Source organism: Delphinapterus leucas, chromosome 11 (genome assembly GCF_059928025.1).
Source record: "Delphinapterus leucas isolate spDelLeu-1000000601 "Yukka" chromosome 11, BTC_Dleu_Yukka2, whole genome shotgun sequence".
Lineage (NCBI taxonomy): Eukaryota > Metazoa > Chordata > Mammalia > Artiodactyla > Monodontidae > Delphinapterus > Delphinapterus leucas.
In genome coordinates, this window is record NC_143139.1 from 1,515,613 (window position 1) to 1,532,832 (window position 17,220).

General features: G+C 53.5%; 1 protein-coding gene across 1 annotated transcript; it reads left to right on the top strand.

The window, feature by feature from the left end:
- The first annotated feature begins 3,260 nt into the window (after nt 1–3,260).
- On the top strand, nt 3,261–16,042 carry HDHD5 (haloacid dehalogenase like hydrolase domain containing 5). Its single transcript, XM_022577152.2, has 8 exons — nt 3,261–3,400; nt 7,818–8,021; nt 8,890–9,002; nt 10,300–10,393; nt 11,558–11,591; nt 12,978–13,152; nt 14,877–15,065; nt 15,388–16,042. The coding sequence occupies exons 1-8, from the start codon at nt 3,293–3,295 to the stop codon at nt 15,671–15,673; spliced, it is 1,203 nt and encodes a 400-aa protein (XP_022432860.1). The 5' UTR covers nt 3,261–3,292; the 3' UTR covers nt 15,674–16,042.
- The last annotated feature ends 1,178 nt before the right edge of the window (nt 16,043–17,220 follow it).

Sequence of the window (17,220 nt, forward strand, 5' to 3'; positions counted from 1 at the left end):
CAGACAAGAAAAATAAATAAAAGGCATTCAAATCAGAAAGGAAGAAGTAAAAGTTTCATTATCTGTAGATGACATGATACTATACATAGAACTCTAAAGACTTCATACACACACACACACACACACACACACAAACCCTGTTAGAACTACTAAATTAATTCAGTAAAGTTGCAAGATACAAAATCAATATACAGAAATCTATTGCATTTCTATATACTAATAACAGAATATCAGAAAGAGAAATTAAGAAAACAATCCTATTTACCACTGCATTGAAAGGAATAAAATAGGGACTTCCCTGTTGGTGCAGTGGTTAAGAATCCTCCTGCCAATGCAGGGGACATGGGTTCGAGCCCTGGTTCAGAAAGATCCTACATGCCTCAGAGCAACTAAGCCCGTGCGTCACAACTACTGAGCCTGTGCGCCACAACTACTGAAGTCTGTGTGCCCTAGAGCCCACGCACCGCAACTACTGAAGCCCGTGCACTCTAGGGCCCACGTGCCACAACCACTGAGCCTGCATGCTGCAACTGAAGCCCGCGCGCCTAGAGCCTGTGCTCTGCAACAAGAGAAGCCACTGCAATGAGAAGCCCGTGCACCGCAACGAAGAGTAGGCCCTGCTCGCTGCAACTAGAGAAAGCCCACACAGAGCAACAAAGACCCAATGCAGCCAAAAATAAATAATTTTTTTAAAAGGAATAAAATACCTAGGAATAAATTATACCAAGGAAGTGAAAAACCTGTACACTAAAAAACTATAAGACAATGATAAAAGAAATTGAATACACAAATAAATGGAAAGATATTCCATGCTCATGGATTGGAAGAATTAATATTGTTAAAATGTCCATATTACCTAAAGCAATCTACAGGGGCTTCCATGGTGGCACAGTGGTTAAGAATCTGCCTGCCAATGCATGGGGCACGGGTTCGAGCCCTGGTCCGGGAAGATCCCACATGCCGTGGAGCAACTAAGCCCATGCGCCACAGCTACTGAGCCTGTGCTCTAGAGCCCATGAGCCACAACTACTGATCCCACGTGCTGCAACTACTGAAGCTCACGCGCCTAGAGCTTGTGCTCCACAACAAGAGAAGCCACTACAATGAGAAGCCCGTGCACTGCAATGAAGAGTAACCCCCGCTCGCTGCAACTAAGGAAAGCCCACGCACAGCAACAAAGACCCAATGCAGACAAAAATAAATTAATTAAAAAAATAATAAAGCAATCTACAGATCCAATGCAATCCCTATCAAAATTCCAATAGCATTTTTCACAGAAATAGAACAAACGATCCTAAAATTTGTATGGAACCTGAAAAGACCCGGAGTAGCCAAAGCAACCTTGAGAAAGAAGAACAAGCTGGAAGCATCATGCTCCCTGATTTCAAACTGTATTACAGAGCCGTAGTAATCAAAACAGTATAGTATTGATATAAAAACACATAGATAAATGAAACAGAATAGACAGCCCAGAAATAAACCCACATATATATGGTCATTTTATTTTTGACAAAGGATCGAAGAACATACAAACAGGAAAGGACAGGGTCTTCAATAAATGGTGTTGGGAAAATTGGACAGTCACATGCAAGAGATGGAAACTGGACTACAGTCTTACACCATACACAAAAATTAACTCAACATAAAGACGTGAATGTAAGACTTGAAACCATAAAACTAGAAAACATAGGCCGTAATGTCCTTGACATAGGTCTTGGTGATGATTTTTTTGAATCGATACCAAAAGCAAAGGCAACAAAAGCAAAAACAAACAAGTGGGACTACATCAAACTAAAAAGCTTCTGCACAGCAAAGGAAACCATTAACGAAGTGAGAAGGCAACCTATGGAATGGGAGAAGATATCTGTAATTCATATGCCTTATAAGGGGCTAGTATCCAAAATATATAAAGAAGTCATTCTACTCAATAGCAAAAAAGCAAACAATCCAGTTTAAAAACGGGCAGGAGATCTGAACAGACGTTTTTCCAAAGAAGACACACAGATGGCCAAACACAAATGAAAAAATGCTCAACATCAGTAATCATCAGGGAAATGCACATCTAAACCACGAGATAACACCTCACCCCTGTTATAATGGCCATCATCAAAGACAAGAGGTGACAAGTGTTGGTGAGGATGTGGAGAAAAGGGAACCTTCATGCACTGTTGGTTGGGATGTAAACTGGTGCAGCCACTGTGGAAACCAGTATGGTGGTTCCTCAAAAAATTAAAAATAGAACTACCATATGATTCAGCAATTCTACTTTTGGGTATTTACCCAAAGAAAACGAAAACGCTAACTTGAAAAGATATATGCACCTCTATGTTCATTGCTGCATTATTCACAATAGCCAAGATATGGAAGCCACCTAAGTGCCCCTCACTGGTTGAATGGACAAAGAAGATGTGATATATATACATATAATATATAATACATAGTATTCAGGCACAAGATAATATTATAAAAATTATAATTTAAAAATTATAAAATATTATATATCATTATAAATATATTATATATATAAAAAACAATATTATTCAGCCACAAAAAGAAGGAAACGCTGCCCTTTGCAGCAATGAGGATGGACCTTGAGCGTATTACACTTAGAGAAATAAGCCAGAGAAAAACAAAATACTGTGTAAGTTCACTTGCATTTGGAATCTAAGAAACAAACTAGCCAAGCTCATAGATCCAGAGGACAAAATTGGTGGTTGCCAGAGGTGGGGGGTGAGGTTGGCGAAGTGCGTGAAGGGGTCAAGAAGTACAAACTGGGCTTCCCTGGTGGCGCAGTGGTTGAGAATCCACCTGCCAACGCAGGGCACACGGGTTCGATCCCTGTTCCAGGAAGATCCCACATGCCACGGAGCACTTAAGCCCGTGCGCCACAACTACTGAGCCTGCGTGCCGCAACTACTGAAGCCCACGTGCCTAGAGCCCGTGCTCCGCACCAAGAGAAGCCACGGCAATGAGAAGCCCGCGCACCGCAACAAAGAGTATTCCCCGCTCACAGCAACTATAGAAAGCCGACGTGCAGCAACGAAGAACCAATGCAGCCAAAAATAAATAAATTAAAAATAAATAAATTAAAAAAAAAAAAAGAAGTACAAACTTTCAGTTATCGGATAAAACCTGAAGACGGAGGCGGAACTACTGCTCCCGAGATGCCCCACGCCCCACCCCGCCCCAGACACGGAGGCGGGACTACAGCTCCCGAGGTGCCCCGGGCGCCACCGGTCCGTGATTGGCTGAGCGGCGGTCAGGCGTGCGCGGTGCGCGCAGGAGGCGGCCCATGGCTGCCCTCGGCGAGGCGGCGGCGCGGTGGGCCCCCGGACTGTGGCGGCGGGCGGCGCGCGCGGCCGCGGGGTTCGGGGGCCGCCGTTTCGCGAGCGGCTCGCAGGTGAGGGCGGAGGGTGCGGGGCGGCGGCGGGAGGCCGTGAGGCCTCGTGGGCCGGGCTCGGAGCAGGGTGTCCGGCCTCCGGACGTCACTCCCCCCGCTCTGCCCGCGTGTGGTGACATCACGTCCCCTGGGGCCCCGCCGCGCGGGTCCCTGGCTCCCCGGGGCTCCGTCTACAGAGCCCGGGGGCGAGGCGTGACCCCGTCGCTCGCGGGGGCGACCGGGGGGCGGGGACGCGGGCCCCCGTGACTCGCCCGCCGGGATGTGATCCAGGAGGACTCTGCGGTCCCCGCCCCGCGGATCCTGACTTTCCGGACTTTCCCGGTGGGGAGAGTAGGAGGAGGGAAGAAAGGATGCGGCACCGGCTAAGGGATCAGTCCTGCCCGGGCCGCTTACTGCCTGTTTGACTTAAGGCAAAGTGCCGCTGCCCCTCGGTGTCCGCAGGGGACCCCTAAACCCGCGGGTGCTAGAGTCCCACAGCCGACCCTGCATCCGCGGACTCGGCATCCGCGGACCCGGCAACCCCCATGGTGTGTGAGGTTTGCGATCAGCAGTTGGTTGAATCCACACGTGAGGAGCCCGGGGTTACCGAGGGCCGACTGTATCTTTATTGAAAAATACCCGCCTGTGAGTGGATCGGCACAGTTTAAACCTGTGTTGTTCTAGGGTCAACAGTACTTACCTTTCTAAGCCTGGCTTTCCCCGTGTGTGTACCAGGGTTAGTCCTTACCTTGCAGTGTTTTCGCTAGAGGGGACTTGGGGTACTTTGTGTGATGTAGGTGCAGTGCTTTGCACGGTCACCGCATGTAGTAAATTCTTACAAACGTGGAGCTGGTTGCAGTGGACAGCGTGCTGGACGGTAATTGTGACGCTGTTGTTGGAAGCACACCAGCCAGTTCCAGATAAGAAGCAAAAACACAAAGGAACATCTTAGTGGTCCCTTCATTTAAAACTAATCTGAAGACCACACTTCTTTTTTTTTTTTTCTTTTTTTTGCGGTACGCGGGCCTCTCACTGTGGTGGCCTCTCCTGTTGCGGAGCACAGGCTCCGGACCCGCAGGCCCAGCGGCCATGGCTCACGGGCCCAGCCGCTCCGCGGCATGTGGGATCTTCCCGGACCGGGGCACGAACCCGTGTCTCCTGCATCGGCAGGCGGACTCTCAACCACTGCACCACCAGGGAAGCCCCCACACTTCTTTTTTTTTAACTTTTTAATTTTAATTTTTTTTTGGTCACGCCATGCGTCTTGTGGGATCTTAGTTCCCCAATCAGCGATTGAACCCAGGCCCTCGGCAGTGAAAGCACGGAGTTCTAATTCACTGGACCACCAGGGAATTCCTAAGACTGCACTTTTAAAAATTCATGTATAGTTGATTTACAATGTTGTGTTAGTTTCAGGTATACAACACAGTGATTCAGTTATACATATATATTCTTTTTCAGATTCTTTTCCATTATAGGTTATTACAAGACATTGAGTATAGTTCCCTGTGCTATACAGTAGGTCCTTTTTGTTTATTTTATACTTAGTAAAAATCCACACATTTTATCACTGCCACAAATATGAACTTTAATTAGAAGATCTGCATAATACCCAGGACTAGTTTAAAAAAACATGAAGTGAGAAAGAAGAAAAATCAAAATACAGATACAGAAGAGAATGAAAAGAAAAAAGAAAAAAAAAGAATGAAAAGAAAAAAATCTAACCCTATGTCCTTTTCTCGAGGTGCCTTCACTCAAAAAAAAATTTAATAGATGTTATTCTTTTAGGGCAGTTTTAGGTTTTCAGGAAAGCTCAGCAGAAAGTGTAGAGAAGCCCCACATACCACCCCTCCCCGTTTCCCCTCTTGCTAACATCTCACAGGAATGTGGCATGTTTGTTAACAATTGCTGGGGGCCTTTCATTTCTAGGTGGCTGGGTGCCTGGTTCTCTGTGTGCGCTCACCTGAGGGGTTGGGGGTCGTGGTTACACACTGCACAGAACAGATGAGGGAGCGTCGGGGATATTGCTAAATTGTCCAACAGATGAGGGAGCATCGGGGATATTGCTAAATTGTCCAACAGATGAGGGAGCTTTGGGGATATTGCTAAATTGTCCAACAGATGAGGGAGCTTTGGGGATATTGCTAAATTGTCCAACAGATGAGGGAGCTTTGGGGATATTGCTAAATTGTCCAACAGATGAGGGAGCTTTGGGGATATTGCTAAATTGTCCAACAGATGAGGGAGCGTCGGGGATATTGCTAAATTGTCCAACAGATGAGGGAGCGTCGGGGATATTGCTAAATTGTCCAACAGATGAGGGAGCGTCGGGAATATTGCTAAATTGTCCAACAGATGAGGGAGCGTCGGGGATATTGCTAAATTGTCCAACAGATGAGGGAGCGTCGGGGATATTGCTAAATTGTCCAACAGATGAGGGAGCGTCGGGGGTATTGCTAAATTGTCCTGAGACTTCCTTGTTCTAAGTAGCAGGGTCTGTGGGTTCTTATGTCTAAGAGAGCAGATCTTGTGACTATTTAGGATATGGTCACTAAGACCAGTAAAACTGTATGGTTAACCTTGGCAGCCATCAGTACAAACAAGCTGTTTTATTTTTTTAACTATGTAATTGTCAAAAATCTAAGAACAATATTATGAACTCTAAAACCCATCTTCCATATTCAGCAGTTATTAACATTTGGCCGCACTTGCTTTGCTTATCTCCCCCCCACACTTTTTTTTTGTGTGGCTCTAAGATTTTAAAACAAATCCCTGATTTCTTGTTTGAATTCTTCTGTGTGTACCTTTAGGAAAATAAGGGTATTTTGAACATAAGCACAATGTGTGTGCGATGAAAGTGGCTTGACTTAGCTGGCGCCAAAAAAAGGAAAATGACAAACAGGTTAGGTTGGATTTTTCTGACAACTGAAAAACATCGTGTATGTTAACAGTTCATAAAATAAGAAATGGGATGAATTTTTAAAAAGGATAGCGTTCAACTTTGTAAATCCAAGAAATGCAGATTGAGAGGAGATAACCACTTTTTTAAACTTTGAAATTAACAAGATGTTTGATACTTAAACTCTTTGATACTGTGAAAATCATCTTTGGCAAGGGTACCAGGGTCCATGTGAGTTGATACTGTTTTGGAAAACAACTTGTCAGTAGGTGTTATGTCATTGTAATGTTTGCACTTTTTTGGCTTATTACTCTTGCTTTTAAGAATCTAGCTTAAAAGGACTTCCCTGGTGGCGCAGTGGTTAACAATCCACCTGCTAGTGCAGGGGACACGGGTTCGAGCCCTGGTCCTGGAAGGTCCCACATGCCGTGGAGCAGCTAAGCCCGTGCGCCACAGCTACTGAGCCTGCGCTCTGGAGCCCGCGAACCACAACTACTGAGCCCACGTGCCTAGAGCCCGTGCTCCGCAACAAGAGAAGCCACTGCAATGAGAAGTCCGTGCACCAGAACGAAGAGTAGCCCCCGCTCGCCACAACTAGAGAGAGCCCACGTGCAGCAACAAAGACCCAATGCAGCCAAAAATAAATAAATTAAAAAAAAAAGAATCTAGCTTAAGGAAAAGTCCATAATATGGAAAAATCAGTAAGCATGAAGAGTTCCTTATAGCATAATTTGTAGTAGCAGAAATGTGGAAAAACCTAAATGTCTGAAATAGGGGAAACCTAATGTTAGCGGAGTATTCACTCAGGATATTATGTAGCCAGAAATATGTGTAGGTGGTAGGTCTGTGTGTATTGATATGGAAAGATAACCAAGGGATACCAATGAGAAAAAGCAAGATGGGAAAGAAAGCACAACATAGTACCATTTGTGTGTTAGCTAAAAGGTAAGAAAGTAGAACCATCCATGAAAAGTTTCTGGAAAATACACAAGAGGGGATGGTACTGGGCAGAAGTGGAAGCAAGAAACTTAAAAATTCTTTTCCTGTATCGTCTGTAGCAATTGAGTGTTTTTTTTTAAAAACTCTGTGTGTGTTGTTACGATAAAATTCTAAAAGATGGTTATGAAGGCTGTTGTAACAGATAAAAATGCTTCATGTCAAGCAAAAAAAAAAACAAGATGCAAAATTGTACATATAAGGTGCGGTCATAGCCGCGTGACAAACGTAAGAATAGGGAAAGGAGATGAAAGGAAATACTGATCGGTTGTTTTAAAGTGCTGGGCTTGTTTCTGAATTTCTCTATTTGCCAATTAAAAAAATTCCTTTATATTAATTATGCAAAAATAACTTTAACAAAATAGTTATATGCTTAAAAATACCTGAAAAGGCTTAATTCTTTGTTGCAGATGGATTTGCCCTGTCGGCAACCCCGAGTCCTCACCTTGTGTTCGAGGCCCGGGCCGGCCCGGGGGTGGGGATGAGGCTCCCCCGTCCCCTCTGCCTCGACTCAGGGGCCGTTCTCGTCTCCCCTCCGTGCAGAGCCCTCCCACCTTCGGGTTCCTGTTGGACATCGATGGGGTGCTGGTTCGGGGCCACCAGGTCATCCCCGCTGCGAGGGAGGCCTTCCGCAGGCTCGTGGACCCCCAGGGGCAGCTGCGGGTGCCCGTGGTCTTTGTCACGAACGCGGGGAATGTGTTGCAGCGCAGCAAAGCCCAGGAGCTGTCAGCCCTGCTGGGCTTCCAGGTGAGGAGCGGCCGGAGACAGGAGGCGGAGGACCTGGTTCCCGTGGAGCCCCCTCTCCAGCCCTGTGTCCCCTGCCCTGTGGGGGGACGGTATGGATGAGCCTAGTACACATCTTCCTGCTGGAAAAATAACTTGAAGTTCAAGGCCAAACTCAGAGGGTAGAGCCTCATCATCAGGGTCATTTCTTATGAAAATGTACATGTTGAGCACAGAAATCCCACCTGTGGACTTGGCCGTTTCCATCTTTCCTCCTGGCCTCAGGGACATGTGTTTCTAAATCTCCATGCACCAGGTGGGACTCTGAAGTGACAGCCCTTGTTTCTCATAAGTAAGATGACACAGCTCAATGAGCTCTGTCCCTCGTCACCCACCTGCAGCTCCCACCGTCCCCGCATTGACACATTCTTTGTTGGCAGTGGATTTGGTTCTTGGAAGGAGTCCTTTGGAACTGAGAGAGATCAGCTGGGAGGCGCTGCTCGGGGAGGAGACCGGTTCCTACCCTGGTGTCTGGACAGTGGGGCTGCGCAGTTGCCATTAGCATAAATGCTGAAAAGCCAGGTCTTTACGTAGAACTGAAAATAGTCGGAGGTGGAGGCGGGTCTGAGCTCATGCACGAACCCTGTGGTTCCCAAGTCGGGCTGAGAAATCGGGGTGTTGGGAGCTGGGCCGGTGGGGCCCATGGTGGCCACATCTCCTGCGGGCTCTGGTGTCTGGGTCCCCTCACACCTGTTGGAGTAGTTCTGGAAGGGTTGGGCCCCCCTTCTGGGCAGGTTTCTCCTTCCTGGGCCAGGGAGCCAGCTCCCTGCTGCTGCCCTCACCTGCCCTCACATGCGTGTCCTCTGCTCTCCATCTCTCGGCGGCCCTGCAGGTGGAGCCCGACCAGGTGATACTGTCCCACAGCCCCATGAAGCTCTTCTCGCAGCATCACGACAAGCGGATGCTGGTGTCCGGGCAGGGGCCCCTGGTGGAAAATGCCCGAGCGTATCCTTTTGCTGCTTCCTGCTCTGCTGTCCTTGCCCGGCTGAAAGGACCGGGGTCAGGAGCTCAGGGCACCCGTGGGAGGGAGGGAGGGAGGGCACCTCCCAGGGTGGCCAGCCCTGGTTCCCCGGGGGTTCCCGGAAGCCAGCCCACCACCTCGGGGCCTGCTGGGCAGCTCACAGAGCAGATTCCTGCCCGTTCCCTGCAGAGTCTGACTCACTGGGTCTGAGAACCCAGGCAGTTCTGTGGTTCGGTTTGGGACCCACGGCTCCCTGAGCGTGTCTGCAGGGAGCTCAGCCCCGGGCGTGTGCTCAGTGAGGATGTGTCCCTGCTCTGAAGCAGCTCGTTCCTCTGTTGCTTCCGCAAACCCAAGGGAGCTGAGCACCGCCTGTGCGTGGCCGCGTGCTCGGGGCCAGAGCAGCACATGGCTGGTGCTTCATCAGGGCTCCTGCTTGAGGTGGCGGAGTGACACACCAGGAGCAGTGCAGGAGCACTTAGGACGGCGTGTGGCCAGAGGCTGGGAAGAGCAGAGTGGGTCCGAGTGTCACAGATGCGGGGGGGGACCACCCTGGGGCGGGGGTCACCTGTGGCTTCATGGGGGCTGGCCGTGCCACAGGAGGGGACGTAGCTGGGGAGCCTGCCGAGAGGAGGCTGGGAGGATGCCCGGAGCAGGAGGCCGGGATGGGGTCGGGTGGGGAAGGGGGCCAGGAAGGACAGCGCTGGGCTCAGGAGCCTCAGACGTGAACGCTGAGGAGTACGGGTCTGTGCGGTCGTATTGCTGACGGAAGCATCATTCTGGGGAGATGTGTTTTGAGGTGATCTGAACCTGCGTCCAGTTAAGACTGCCAGTGGGGTCTGAGAACAGGAACACGGCAGCAGGTGTTGGAGGGTAAGGCTGCAGCGGGCGTGCTCCCCACGGCCTCCCTTCTGGCTGAATCGGGTCCATCGTCCAGATTTAGCTCCAGCCTGGCTTCTCCGGACCCTGCTCGGCTTCCTCCCCGCCGAGGAGTCTCCTCTGAACTGTCCTCAGAGCCCTGGTTCTCGTGGCCCTGGGTCAGCGTGAGCTCGAGGACGGGGCTTCCTGTGAGCCTTTGTGCGGGTGGTGCCCAGAGTAGGCCAAGCCCCCGGGTGTCCCCACCGCCTGCGCCCACGCCTGCCTGCAGCGCTCCTGGTCGGCGCTGGCCTCACGGGGCTCTTTCTGGGGTCGGGGAGGGTGGGGTTGATGTGGGCTGCGGTGGGTCCCTCACTTTAAAGGCGTCTCCCCGGCACTGGGCAGCTTTGCTTCCTGACCTCCTTCCAGACTGGGCTTCAAGCACGTGGTCACAGTGGACGAGCTGCGGGCGGCCTTCCCTGTGCTGGACATGGTGGATCTGCAGCGGCGGCCCAAGACCACGGTAATGGGACACGCTCGGGCCTCCCCACTGACCCTGCAGCCCTTCCCTTCTCGGAGGGCAGGGCACGTCTGGCCGAGGCCTTTGTTCCCGGACACATGTTGTTGGGGGTGGTGAGCAGGGCTGTCCCCTCTCTCCAGAGCCCTCGTGTCCCCTCAAGGTGGTAGTTTTGTGATTTACCAGCTTTCCGAGTCGCTTGGAGAACCGCTAGTGTTAAGTTAATCGCTGCTCTGCTGTCCTGGAGCTCCTTACAGAGGGCTGGCCTGGTGGCAAGTGGCTTCCTGTGAAAGCACTGGCGGCTCTGAGCGTCTGCTCGGGTTCCTTAGGGTTTGGCTCATATTTGAACCTTATCTTTTCCGACCAGCGGTCACGGGGCCTCTCGTTGACCCTCTAGGGTGACCGCCCGTCTCCTGATGCCCCTTCGCCCCCTTCTTCCCTGCGTGAACTCTGTGTCTATCACAGAGTGTCTGTCACCGCCTATTCGAAGTCAGTGCATGTCAAAGTTTGATGAACTGCAGTTATAAACAGACAGGCCTGCTTTTGTTTGTCTGTGTAGCTCTAGTCCCGCCCCACCCCGAGCTTTCCGAGGGCTCCCCCACCTTTGAGCTGCGCACGTTATGTGCAGAACCAGGTGCCAGAGTTGGCATGGCTCTCAGAGCAGTGCAGAGACAGTGCCGCCCCCTGCCCAGGAGCCCCCTGCCCAGGGCCGCGGCTCGCCCCAGGTCTCCGCTGGTTACTGGCAGAGCCGAGGGCAGGGGAGCTGTTCCTAGAAGGAATGGGCCCCCAGGCCGTGGTCCAGTGATGGCCCTGCCTCCTGAGTGATGTTAAGCTCCCGTCCCTTCCTGGGCTCACCTCGTCCTCTGCCACCTGATTCCAGACTCACCTCCTGTCCTTGCTGGAGGAGGACAGCTGAGCAGCCTTCCCCTGGCTGACCTACACGCTTGGTGCCCGCCGGCCTGGGGCGTGGCCGGCCTGAGCGCGCTCTCCTCCTGTCCCCGAGGACCTCTGCCCTCGGTCCTCTGCCCTCGGTCCTGTCCGTTTCTCCTCGGCCTGGGCTAGACCGAAGGGTCTTCCGTCTGTCAGGCACGTGTCTCTCCTCCCACCCCTTGGAAACCGGGCGTGGAAGGTGACCGTGGCATTGACGGGCTTGTTCTTTGTCTCTCGCAGCCCCTCCCAAGGAACGACTTCCCTGCGATCGAAGGTAATGAGGTCCCTGCGTGATGTGGGCGGGCTGTCCCCACAGGCCCTGCAGCCGGGCGGTGTGGCTGGGACGTTGGGCGCTGGGTCTCCTGGGCTCTGGTCTCGGGTCTGCCGGTCACTGCCTCTGAGACATTAGCTGCTAAGCTTTCCTTCCCCGCGTCACTTGCCCTGTTGTTCCAGGAAAACCTAAGTGTGGAAAACCTAAGTGTGGAAAAAAGCTACCTAAGGAAGCCTGGTGCGGTGTTTCTCAGCCCTATTAAGCCCAGTTCTCCCTGGGTAACAAAAATATTGCAATGTCCCCTTTACTACCCTAAATGAATGCTTTCCTATACGCAAATATTAAAAATTAATTAATTCATGGTAAAGCCCTAATTGTAATAGGGAGAAATAAAAGGAAACGTTTTTTAGTAAGGTCATCTGCATTTCAATATGTAGTAATTATCCAAGAAGGCATAATTAAGTAGCGAAATGATTATACCAAAAGTAGAATCCTCATGAATGTTACAGCTACCAATGCAGTGTGTTTACAGGTGTGTTTCATTGGTGACTCAGAAATTAGGAGCAGTGTTGTCACTGGTGATGCGGTTTTCCAAAATGGGGACTAACTCTTGGCAAAGTTGTGAAAAAATAAAGTACGTCTTCTCTTGACTAACATGATAGTTGTATTTTTGGAAAAATCAGTGCTTATGAAAAGTCTAGCAAAAAATACTTTGTGTGGAATAGAATTAGGGTTTCGGCTCAGTTAATTACAAGCAAGTTGTTCTCCTTTGTGAATGTCAGCTATTAATAGACGTGGGGAAGGTTTTGACTCTGCAGAATGTCCTGAGCCTCTTGCATCCCAGTCTTCTCCCGGGCCTCCCCAGGAGTGTCAGTCCTTGCGACAGTTGAAACATGTCCCAGGGGTGGCCTGCGCACTGGGGCCACGGTCTGGCCCAGCTCCCCAGTCTTGCAGCTGGCCTTGGTGACGCGTGTGCAGCATGGCTTCCGTGCTCTGTCAGGTCTCATTTTATCCTCCTCCCAGCATGGGTGTTGTCCTCATGTAGCTGAGGAAGCTTAGACATGGTGAGAACTGGCCCACCGTCCCAGAGGGACGTGGACAGCGTCAGGCCTGTGACCCCGTCTCCCCGCCATGTGGCCGAGTGACCCCTGGGGCTTGGGGGACGTGGCCGGGCGGGTGGGGTGCTGGGCAGGGCATCGGTCAGCAGGGGCTGCTGCTTCTCTGCCTCTAACCCTCAGGACGTCCTGGTGGACACACTGAGGAGCCCTTGGGAGCTCCTCCTGGGCTCAGCTTCGTCCACCTCCTGGGGCCCACGCCCCCAGTGGGGCCATGCACCCCAGGCCTCCCGAGGCCCTTCCACGCCCGGCTCACCCCACCCCCACTCTGCAGGGGTGCTCCTCCTTGGGGAGCCCGTGCGCTGGGAGACGAGCCTGCAGCTGATCATGGACATCCTCCTCAGCGATGGGAACCCCGGCACCGGTCTGGCGACGGCCCCCTATCCCCACCTCCCTGTCCTGGCCAGCAACACGGACCTCCTCTGGATGGCTGAAGCCAAGATGCCCAGGTGAGGACTCGGGGTCCCTGCCTTGGCCCTGGGGGCCACCTCCAGCTGCCTCCTGGGCAGTCCTGCTGACGGCGCCTCGAGCCGCCCCAGTGCTCTGGGCTCAGACCCCTCCTCTAGGCCCTGGAGTTGCCATGGTAACCTGGCCTCTGGGAGCGGTCTCCAGGGTCACTTCACATACTGATTGATAAACGAAAACTACCACTCACTGAGCAGGGAAGGTGGATCGAGATGGTCTTTAACCCCCGGCCCCGACAGAGTCTAACAGGACGTGCTTCTTCTGGCTAGAGGAACCCAAGTGATGCTCAGTTCCTGTTATCCAGCTGCCCTTCCCTCGCTGCCTTCACCCTGTGGTGCTGGCTCTTTCACTTCTTTGTTTCCTTCTGCCCATAAGACGTTGGGGAGGGGAGAGTAGGCGTGATTCCGAGGCCCCTGGACCAGTCACTTCCTCAGAGGCCCTCAGGCTCCAGGCAGGCCCCCACCCCATCCGCCCGGCACTGAGCACAGCACAGGCTGCCGTTTTGCTGGCCCTCAGGTTGCCTTCCTGGAGGGGCAGCTGCCGGTGCTATGTGGCTGCTCTTGTCTGCGAGGCCAAAGCCTGGAGTTTCTCCCCCTGCCCTGCCTCCCAGTGAGCTGTGTGGTGGATCCGTCACTGAGGGCCTGAGGGCCCAACACTGAGCCCAAGGAGATGGGGATCACCGTGTTCTCTCTCAAGTGCATTTCTGCAGCTCGAGGTCAGGTATTTTTTCTGGAACATTCTTCCTAGAGTTCGGGTTTGCTGACACTAGGTGAAGGGGGTTGGTTATGTAGGCTGTGGACTGAATGGCAGGAGGCAAATTACTATTTATAAAGCAGATTTGAGATCACTTTTTCATTCAGTAATTTCAAAATTGAAAGTAGAATTCAGTATATGCATAAGTGACACTGAAATGTAACTTCAAGATACTGAACAGTATCCAATAGGATTTGATTTAGCAGCAAGGGATGAAAACCCAAAAGAAAAGAATCTTAAACGAGATGGAAGTTTGTTATTGTGAAAAAGTCCACCCATCAGGGACACAGGCACCTTAGCCCTTTACTATGTAATCCAAAGGGCTGCCTGATCTCCAGCCATCGTGTCAGCATTCCAGTCAGCAGGAGGGAGTACGGGGAGGGTAGAGAAGAGCACCCCCTCCCCAGTTTCCAGGCTCCTTTCCAGGAGGGTAGTCCAGCACTTGTGATTTCATTGACTCTTAGGCTGTAGCTTAGTCACTGGCCATACACTTAGCTGCAGTGGGGGCAGGGAGGGTGCTTTCTGACACTCGGTGGCAGTGTGCTCAGTGAAATTGGCACCGAGGAGTGAGGTGGGATGCCAGCCGGTATTCTGCCCAAGTCTAAGGCAGAATTGAAGCTGGGTCTCTGGTTCCAGCTCCACACCTTGGGCAGGCTACTCCATCTCTGGGCCTCAGTTTTCTCACCTGTGCAATGAGGAGAATGAACGCCATCTCATCGGGTTTTTCTAAGGGTTGAACGTGATGTGCCATCTCCAGCGCTGGGACAGCGCTCAATAGATGTTGTCAGATAGTCGCAGGCCATCAACGCACATCCTAAGCGTGACGGCCTCTCACCAGAAGTGATTCGCTTTGCCCTGTCACCGTGCTCTGTGCCACCGCGAGAGGGTGGCACACAGGGCATGCCTGAGCCTTGGGGCCCGGGGAGGGGACCGAGTGCCGCTTTTCCTCTGGCAGGTTCGGCCACGGCACCTTCCTGCTGTGCCTGGAGGCCGTTTACCGGAAGGTGACGGGCAGAGAGCTCTGCTACGCGGGCCTGATGGGCAAGCCCAGCCTCCTCACCTACCAGTACGCGGAGGGCCTGCTCGCCAGGCAGGCGGCGCGGCGGGGCTGGGCGGCCCCGATCCGGAGTCTCTACGCCGTGGGGTGAGCCCCGCACCCCTCCTCCGCCCCCTGCGACGCGGCCCCCTCCCCCAGTGGTCACCCCTAGCCCCCGTGTCCCCGCCCTTCCATCCTCGAGACATGCCCCCCCGCAGTGGTCACCCACGGGCCTCTGTGTCCCCACCCCTCCATCCCCAAGACGCGCCCCCCTCCCCCAGTGCTCACCCCCTGCCCCCGTGTCCCCGCCCTTCCGTCCCCAGAGACGCGCCCCCCTCCCCCAGTGGTCACCTGTGGGCCACCCCTCTCCCCACCCCCCTGCCGTCCCCGCACCTCCACCAGCGCACTGAACTGCGCCTTCTCTCCCCAGTGACAACCCCATGTCCGACATCTATGGGGCCAACCTGTTCCACCAGCACCTGCAGACGAGGCAGGAGGGGGCGGCCCGGAGCTGCGCCGCCATCCTGGTGTGCACCGGCGTGTACAGCCCCCGGGCCCGGGGGCCCGCCGCTCCCGCCCTTGGTGGCGAGGGGCCTCCGTTCCACGGGCACCGGGACCTTGGCTTCAACCCGGGGCTCCTGCAGGCGGCCCACGTGGTGAGCGACGTGCACGAGGCCGTGCGGCTGGTCCTTGGCAAGGAGGGCTGGACTCTGTAGCAGGGAGGGAGGTGGGCCCGCTGGCTGCCCCCTGCCCACCGCCTCCCCGCCTCCCAGCCAGCATGGTGACACTCTCGCTCCTCCTGGGCGGGGCCGCACGATTGTTCCCGGGGTAGCATTTGGGTATCAGCCTCAGATTTTTCTAGGCTGGTTCCTGTCTGCCTGTGCTGGTAGCCTGACCCCAGGCTCGTCCTCACTCTGGGGGGTCTTCTGCAGAAGAGGAGGCGGTGCCCGCCTCTGCCCGCTGCCAGCACGGGCTGTAACTCACTCTTAGACACTACTTTTTATGGTAGTTTAGCTTATTGCCCAGAGACTTTGGACTTATTTTTTTAAGTTAAAATAATTGTAATAAATATTCATTTTGCTGTCTCTTGTGAAGCTCTGTCTGGAATGTACTAAAAAGTCCTGTGGGGGAAGGCTCGTGGGCTGGCGGGGTGGGTGACCTTGAGGCCCAGGCGCTGGTGGCATTTCAGTCCCGTGAGCGCTGACCCCAGCGCACCGCAGTCTGGGCCGCGAGCCCCGAGGCCTGCCGTCGACTTAGCCGCTTCCCTGACGTGGAAAGAAAGGAGCTTTTCCTCTGGCAGCTCTGAACCCGTGTGTCTCGTACTTCTCCCTGTCGCGGTGGCCTGGTGAGACCCTTCAGCACAGCCCCGTCTGACCCCAGCAGCACCGGCCAGCTGCTCCCTCCCCTCTCCAAACCCTTGTCCCTGGGCAGCACCTGGGCTCCAGGGAGAGGCGAGCGGTGCCCTGCCCTTGAGCGCCAGGGCTGGGCCAGCCCACCTGCGCCCCCAGCGCCCCCAGACAACAGCAGCTCCTCCCCGTGTGCAGCCCGGCCTCACCTGCAGAACACCCGGGCCAGGGCCCCTCCAGCCCCCGACGCCCCCGGCAGGTCTACCCTGCCGGGGTAGACGCTCTCCACTGGTCTACCCCACAGGCCCAGTCAGATGGGAGGTCTGGTCTCTCAGAGGGTCAGGCCCCCTGTGACTTCTCACCACAGCACGGGTGCCCCCCCTCCATCCTGTTCCACCACTTTCCCCTCCACGTTTCGTGGGTCCTCCACGTGCCCTCCTGCCTCAGGGCCTCTTGCACTCGCGGTTCCCTTCCTTCCGACATCCACGAAGCTCTGTCCCTTTTTAAGGGTCTGGGAATTGTCCCCTCGGAGAGACTCCCTCAACTTCCTATAAAAAGCAGCGCTCTGGGACTCCCCTGGCGGTCTAGCAGTTAAGACTCCGCGCTTCCGCTTCAGGGGGCACGGGTTCCATCCCTGGTTGGGGAACTAAGATCCCACGTGCAGTGTGGTGCAGCACGAAACAAAAAACAAGACAAAAACAAACAGCGCTCTCTGCTGTCCTGCGTCATGTTCCCCACGGTCCTTATCACCCCATGACCTGTATTTACTCCTTATTGCCCGTCTTCTGCTAAACTACGAGCGCTGAGGACTGTCCACGCTGGTTCCTTCTCGAGTCCCCACACCCCCATGCCGGGCGCCTGCAGGCCCTGGGGCCCCATGTTGCAGGCAGCTGTGGCTTCTCGCCTTTCTGTCCCTT

What these genes read in the sequence shown, in the direction of transcription:
- HDHD5 (XM_022577152.2), top strand. Translation starts at nt 3,293, where the DNA reads ATGGCTGCCCTCGGCGAGGCGGCGGCGCGGTGGGCCCCCGGACTGTGG. An exon ending in CAGCCCTGCTGGGCTTCCAG is followed by an intron (nt 8,022 to 8,889) that starts GTGAGGAGCGGC and finishes GCGGCCCTGCAG; the next exon opens with GTGGAGCCCGACCAGGTGAT. An exon ending in AGCGGCGGCCCAAGACCACG is followed by an intron (nt 10,394 to 11,557) that starts GTAATGGGACAC and finishes TGTCTCTCGCAG; the next exon opens with CCCCTCCCAAGGAACGACTT.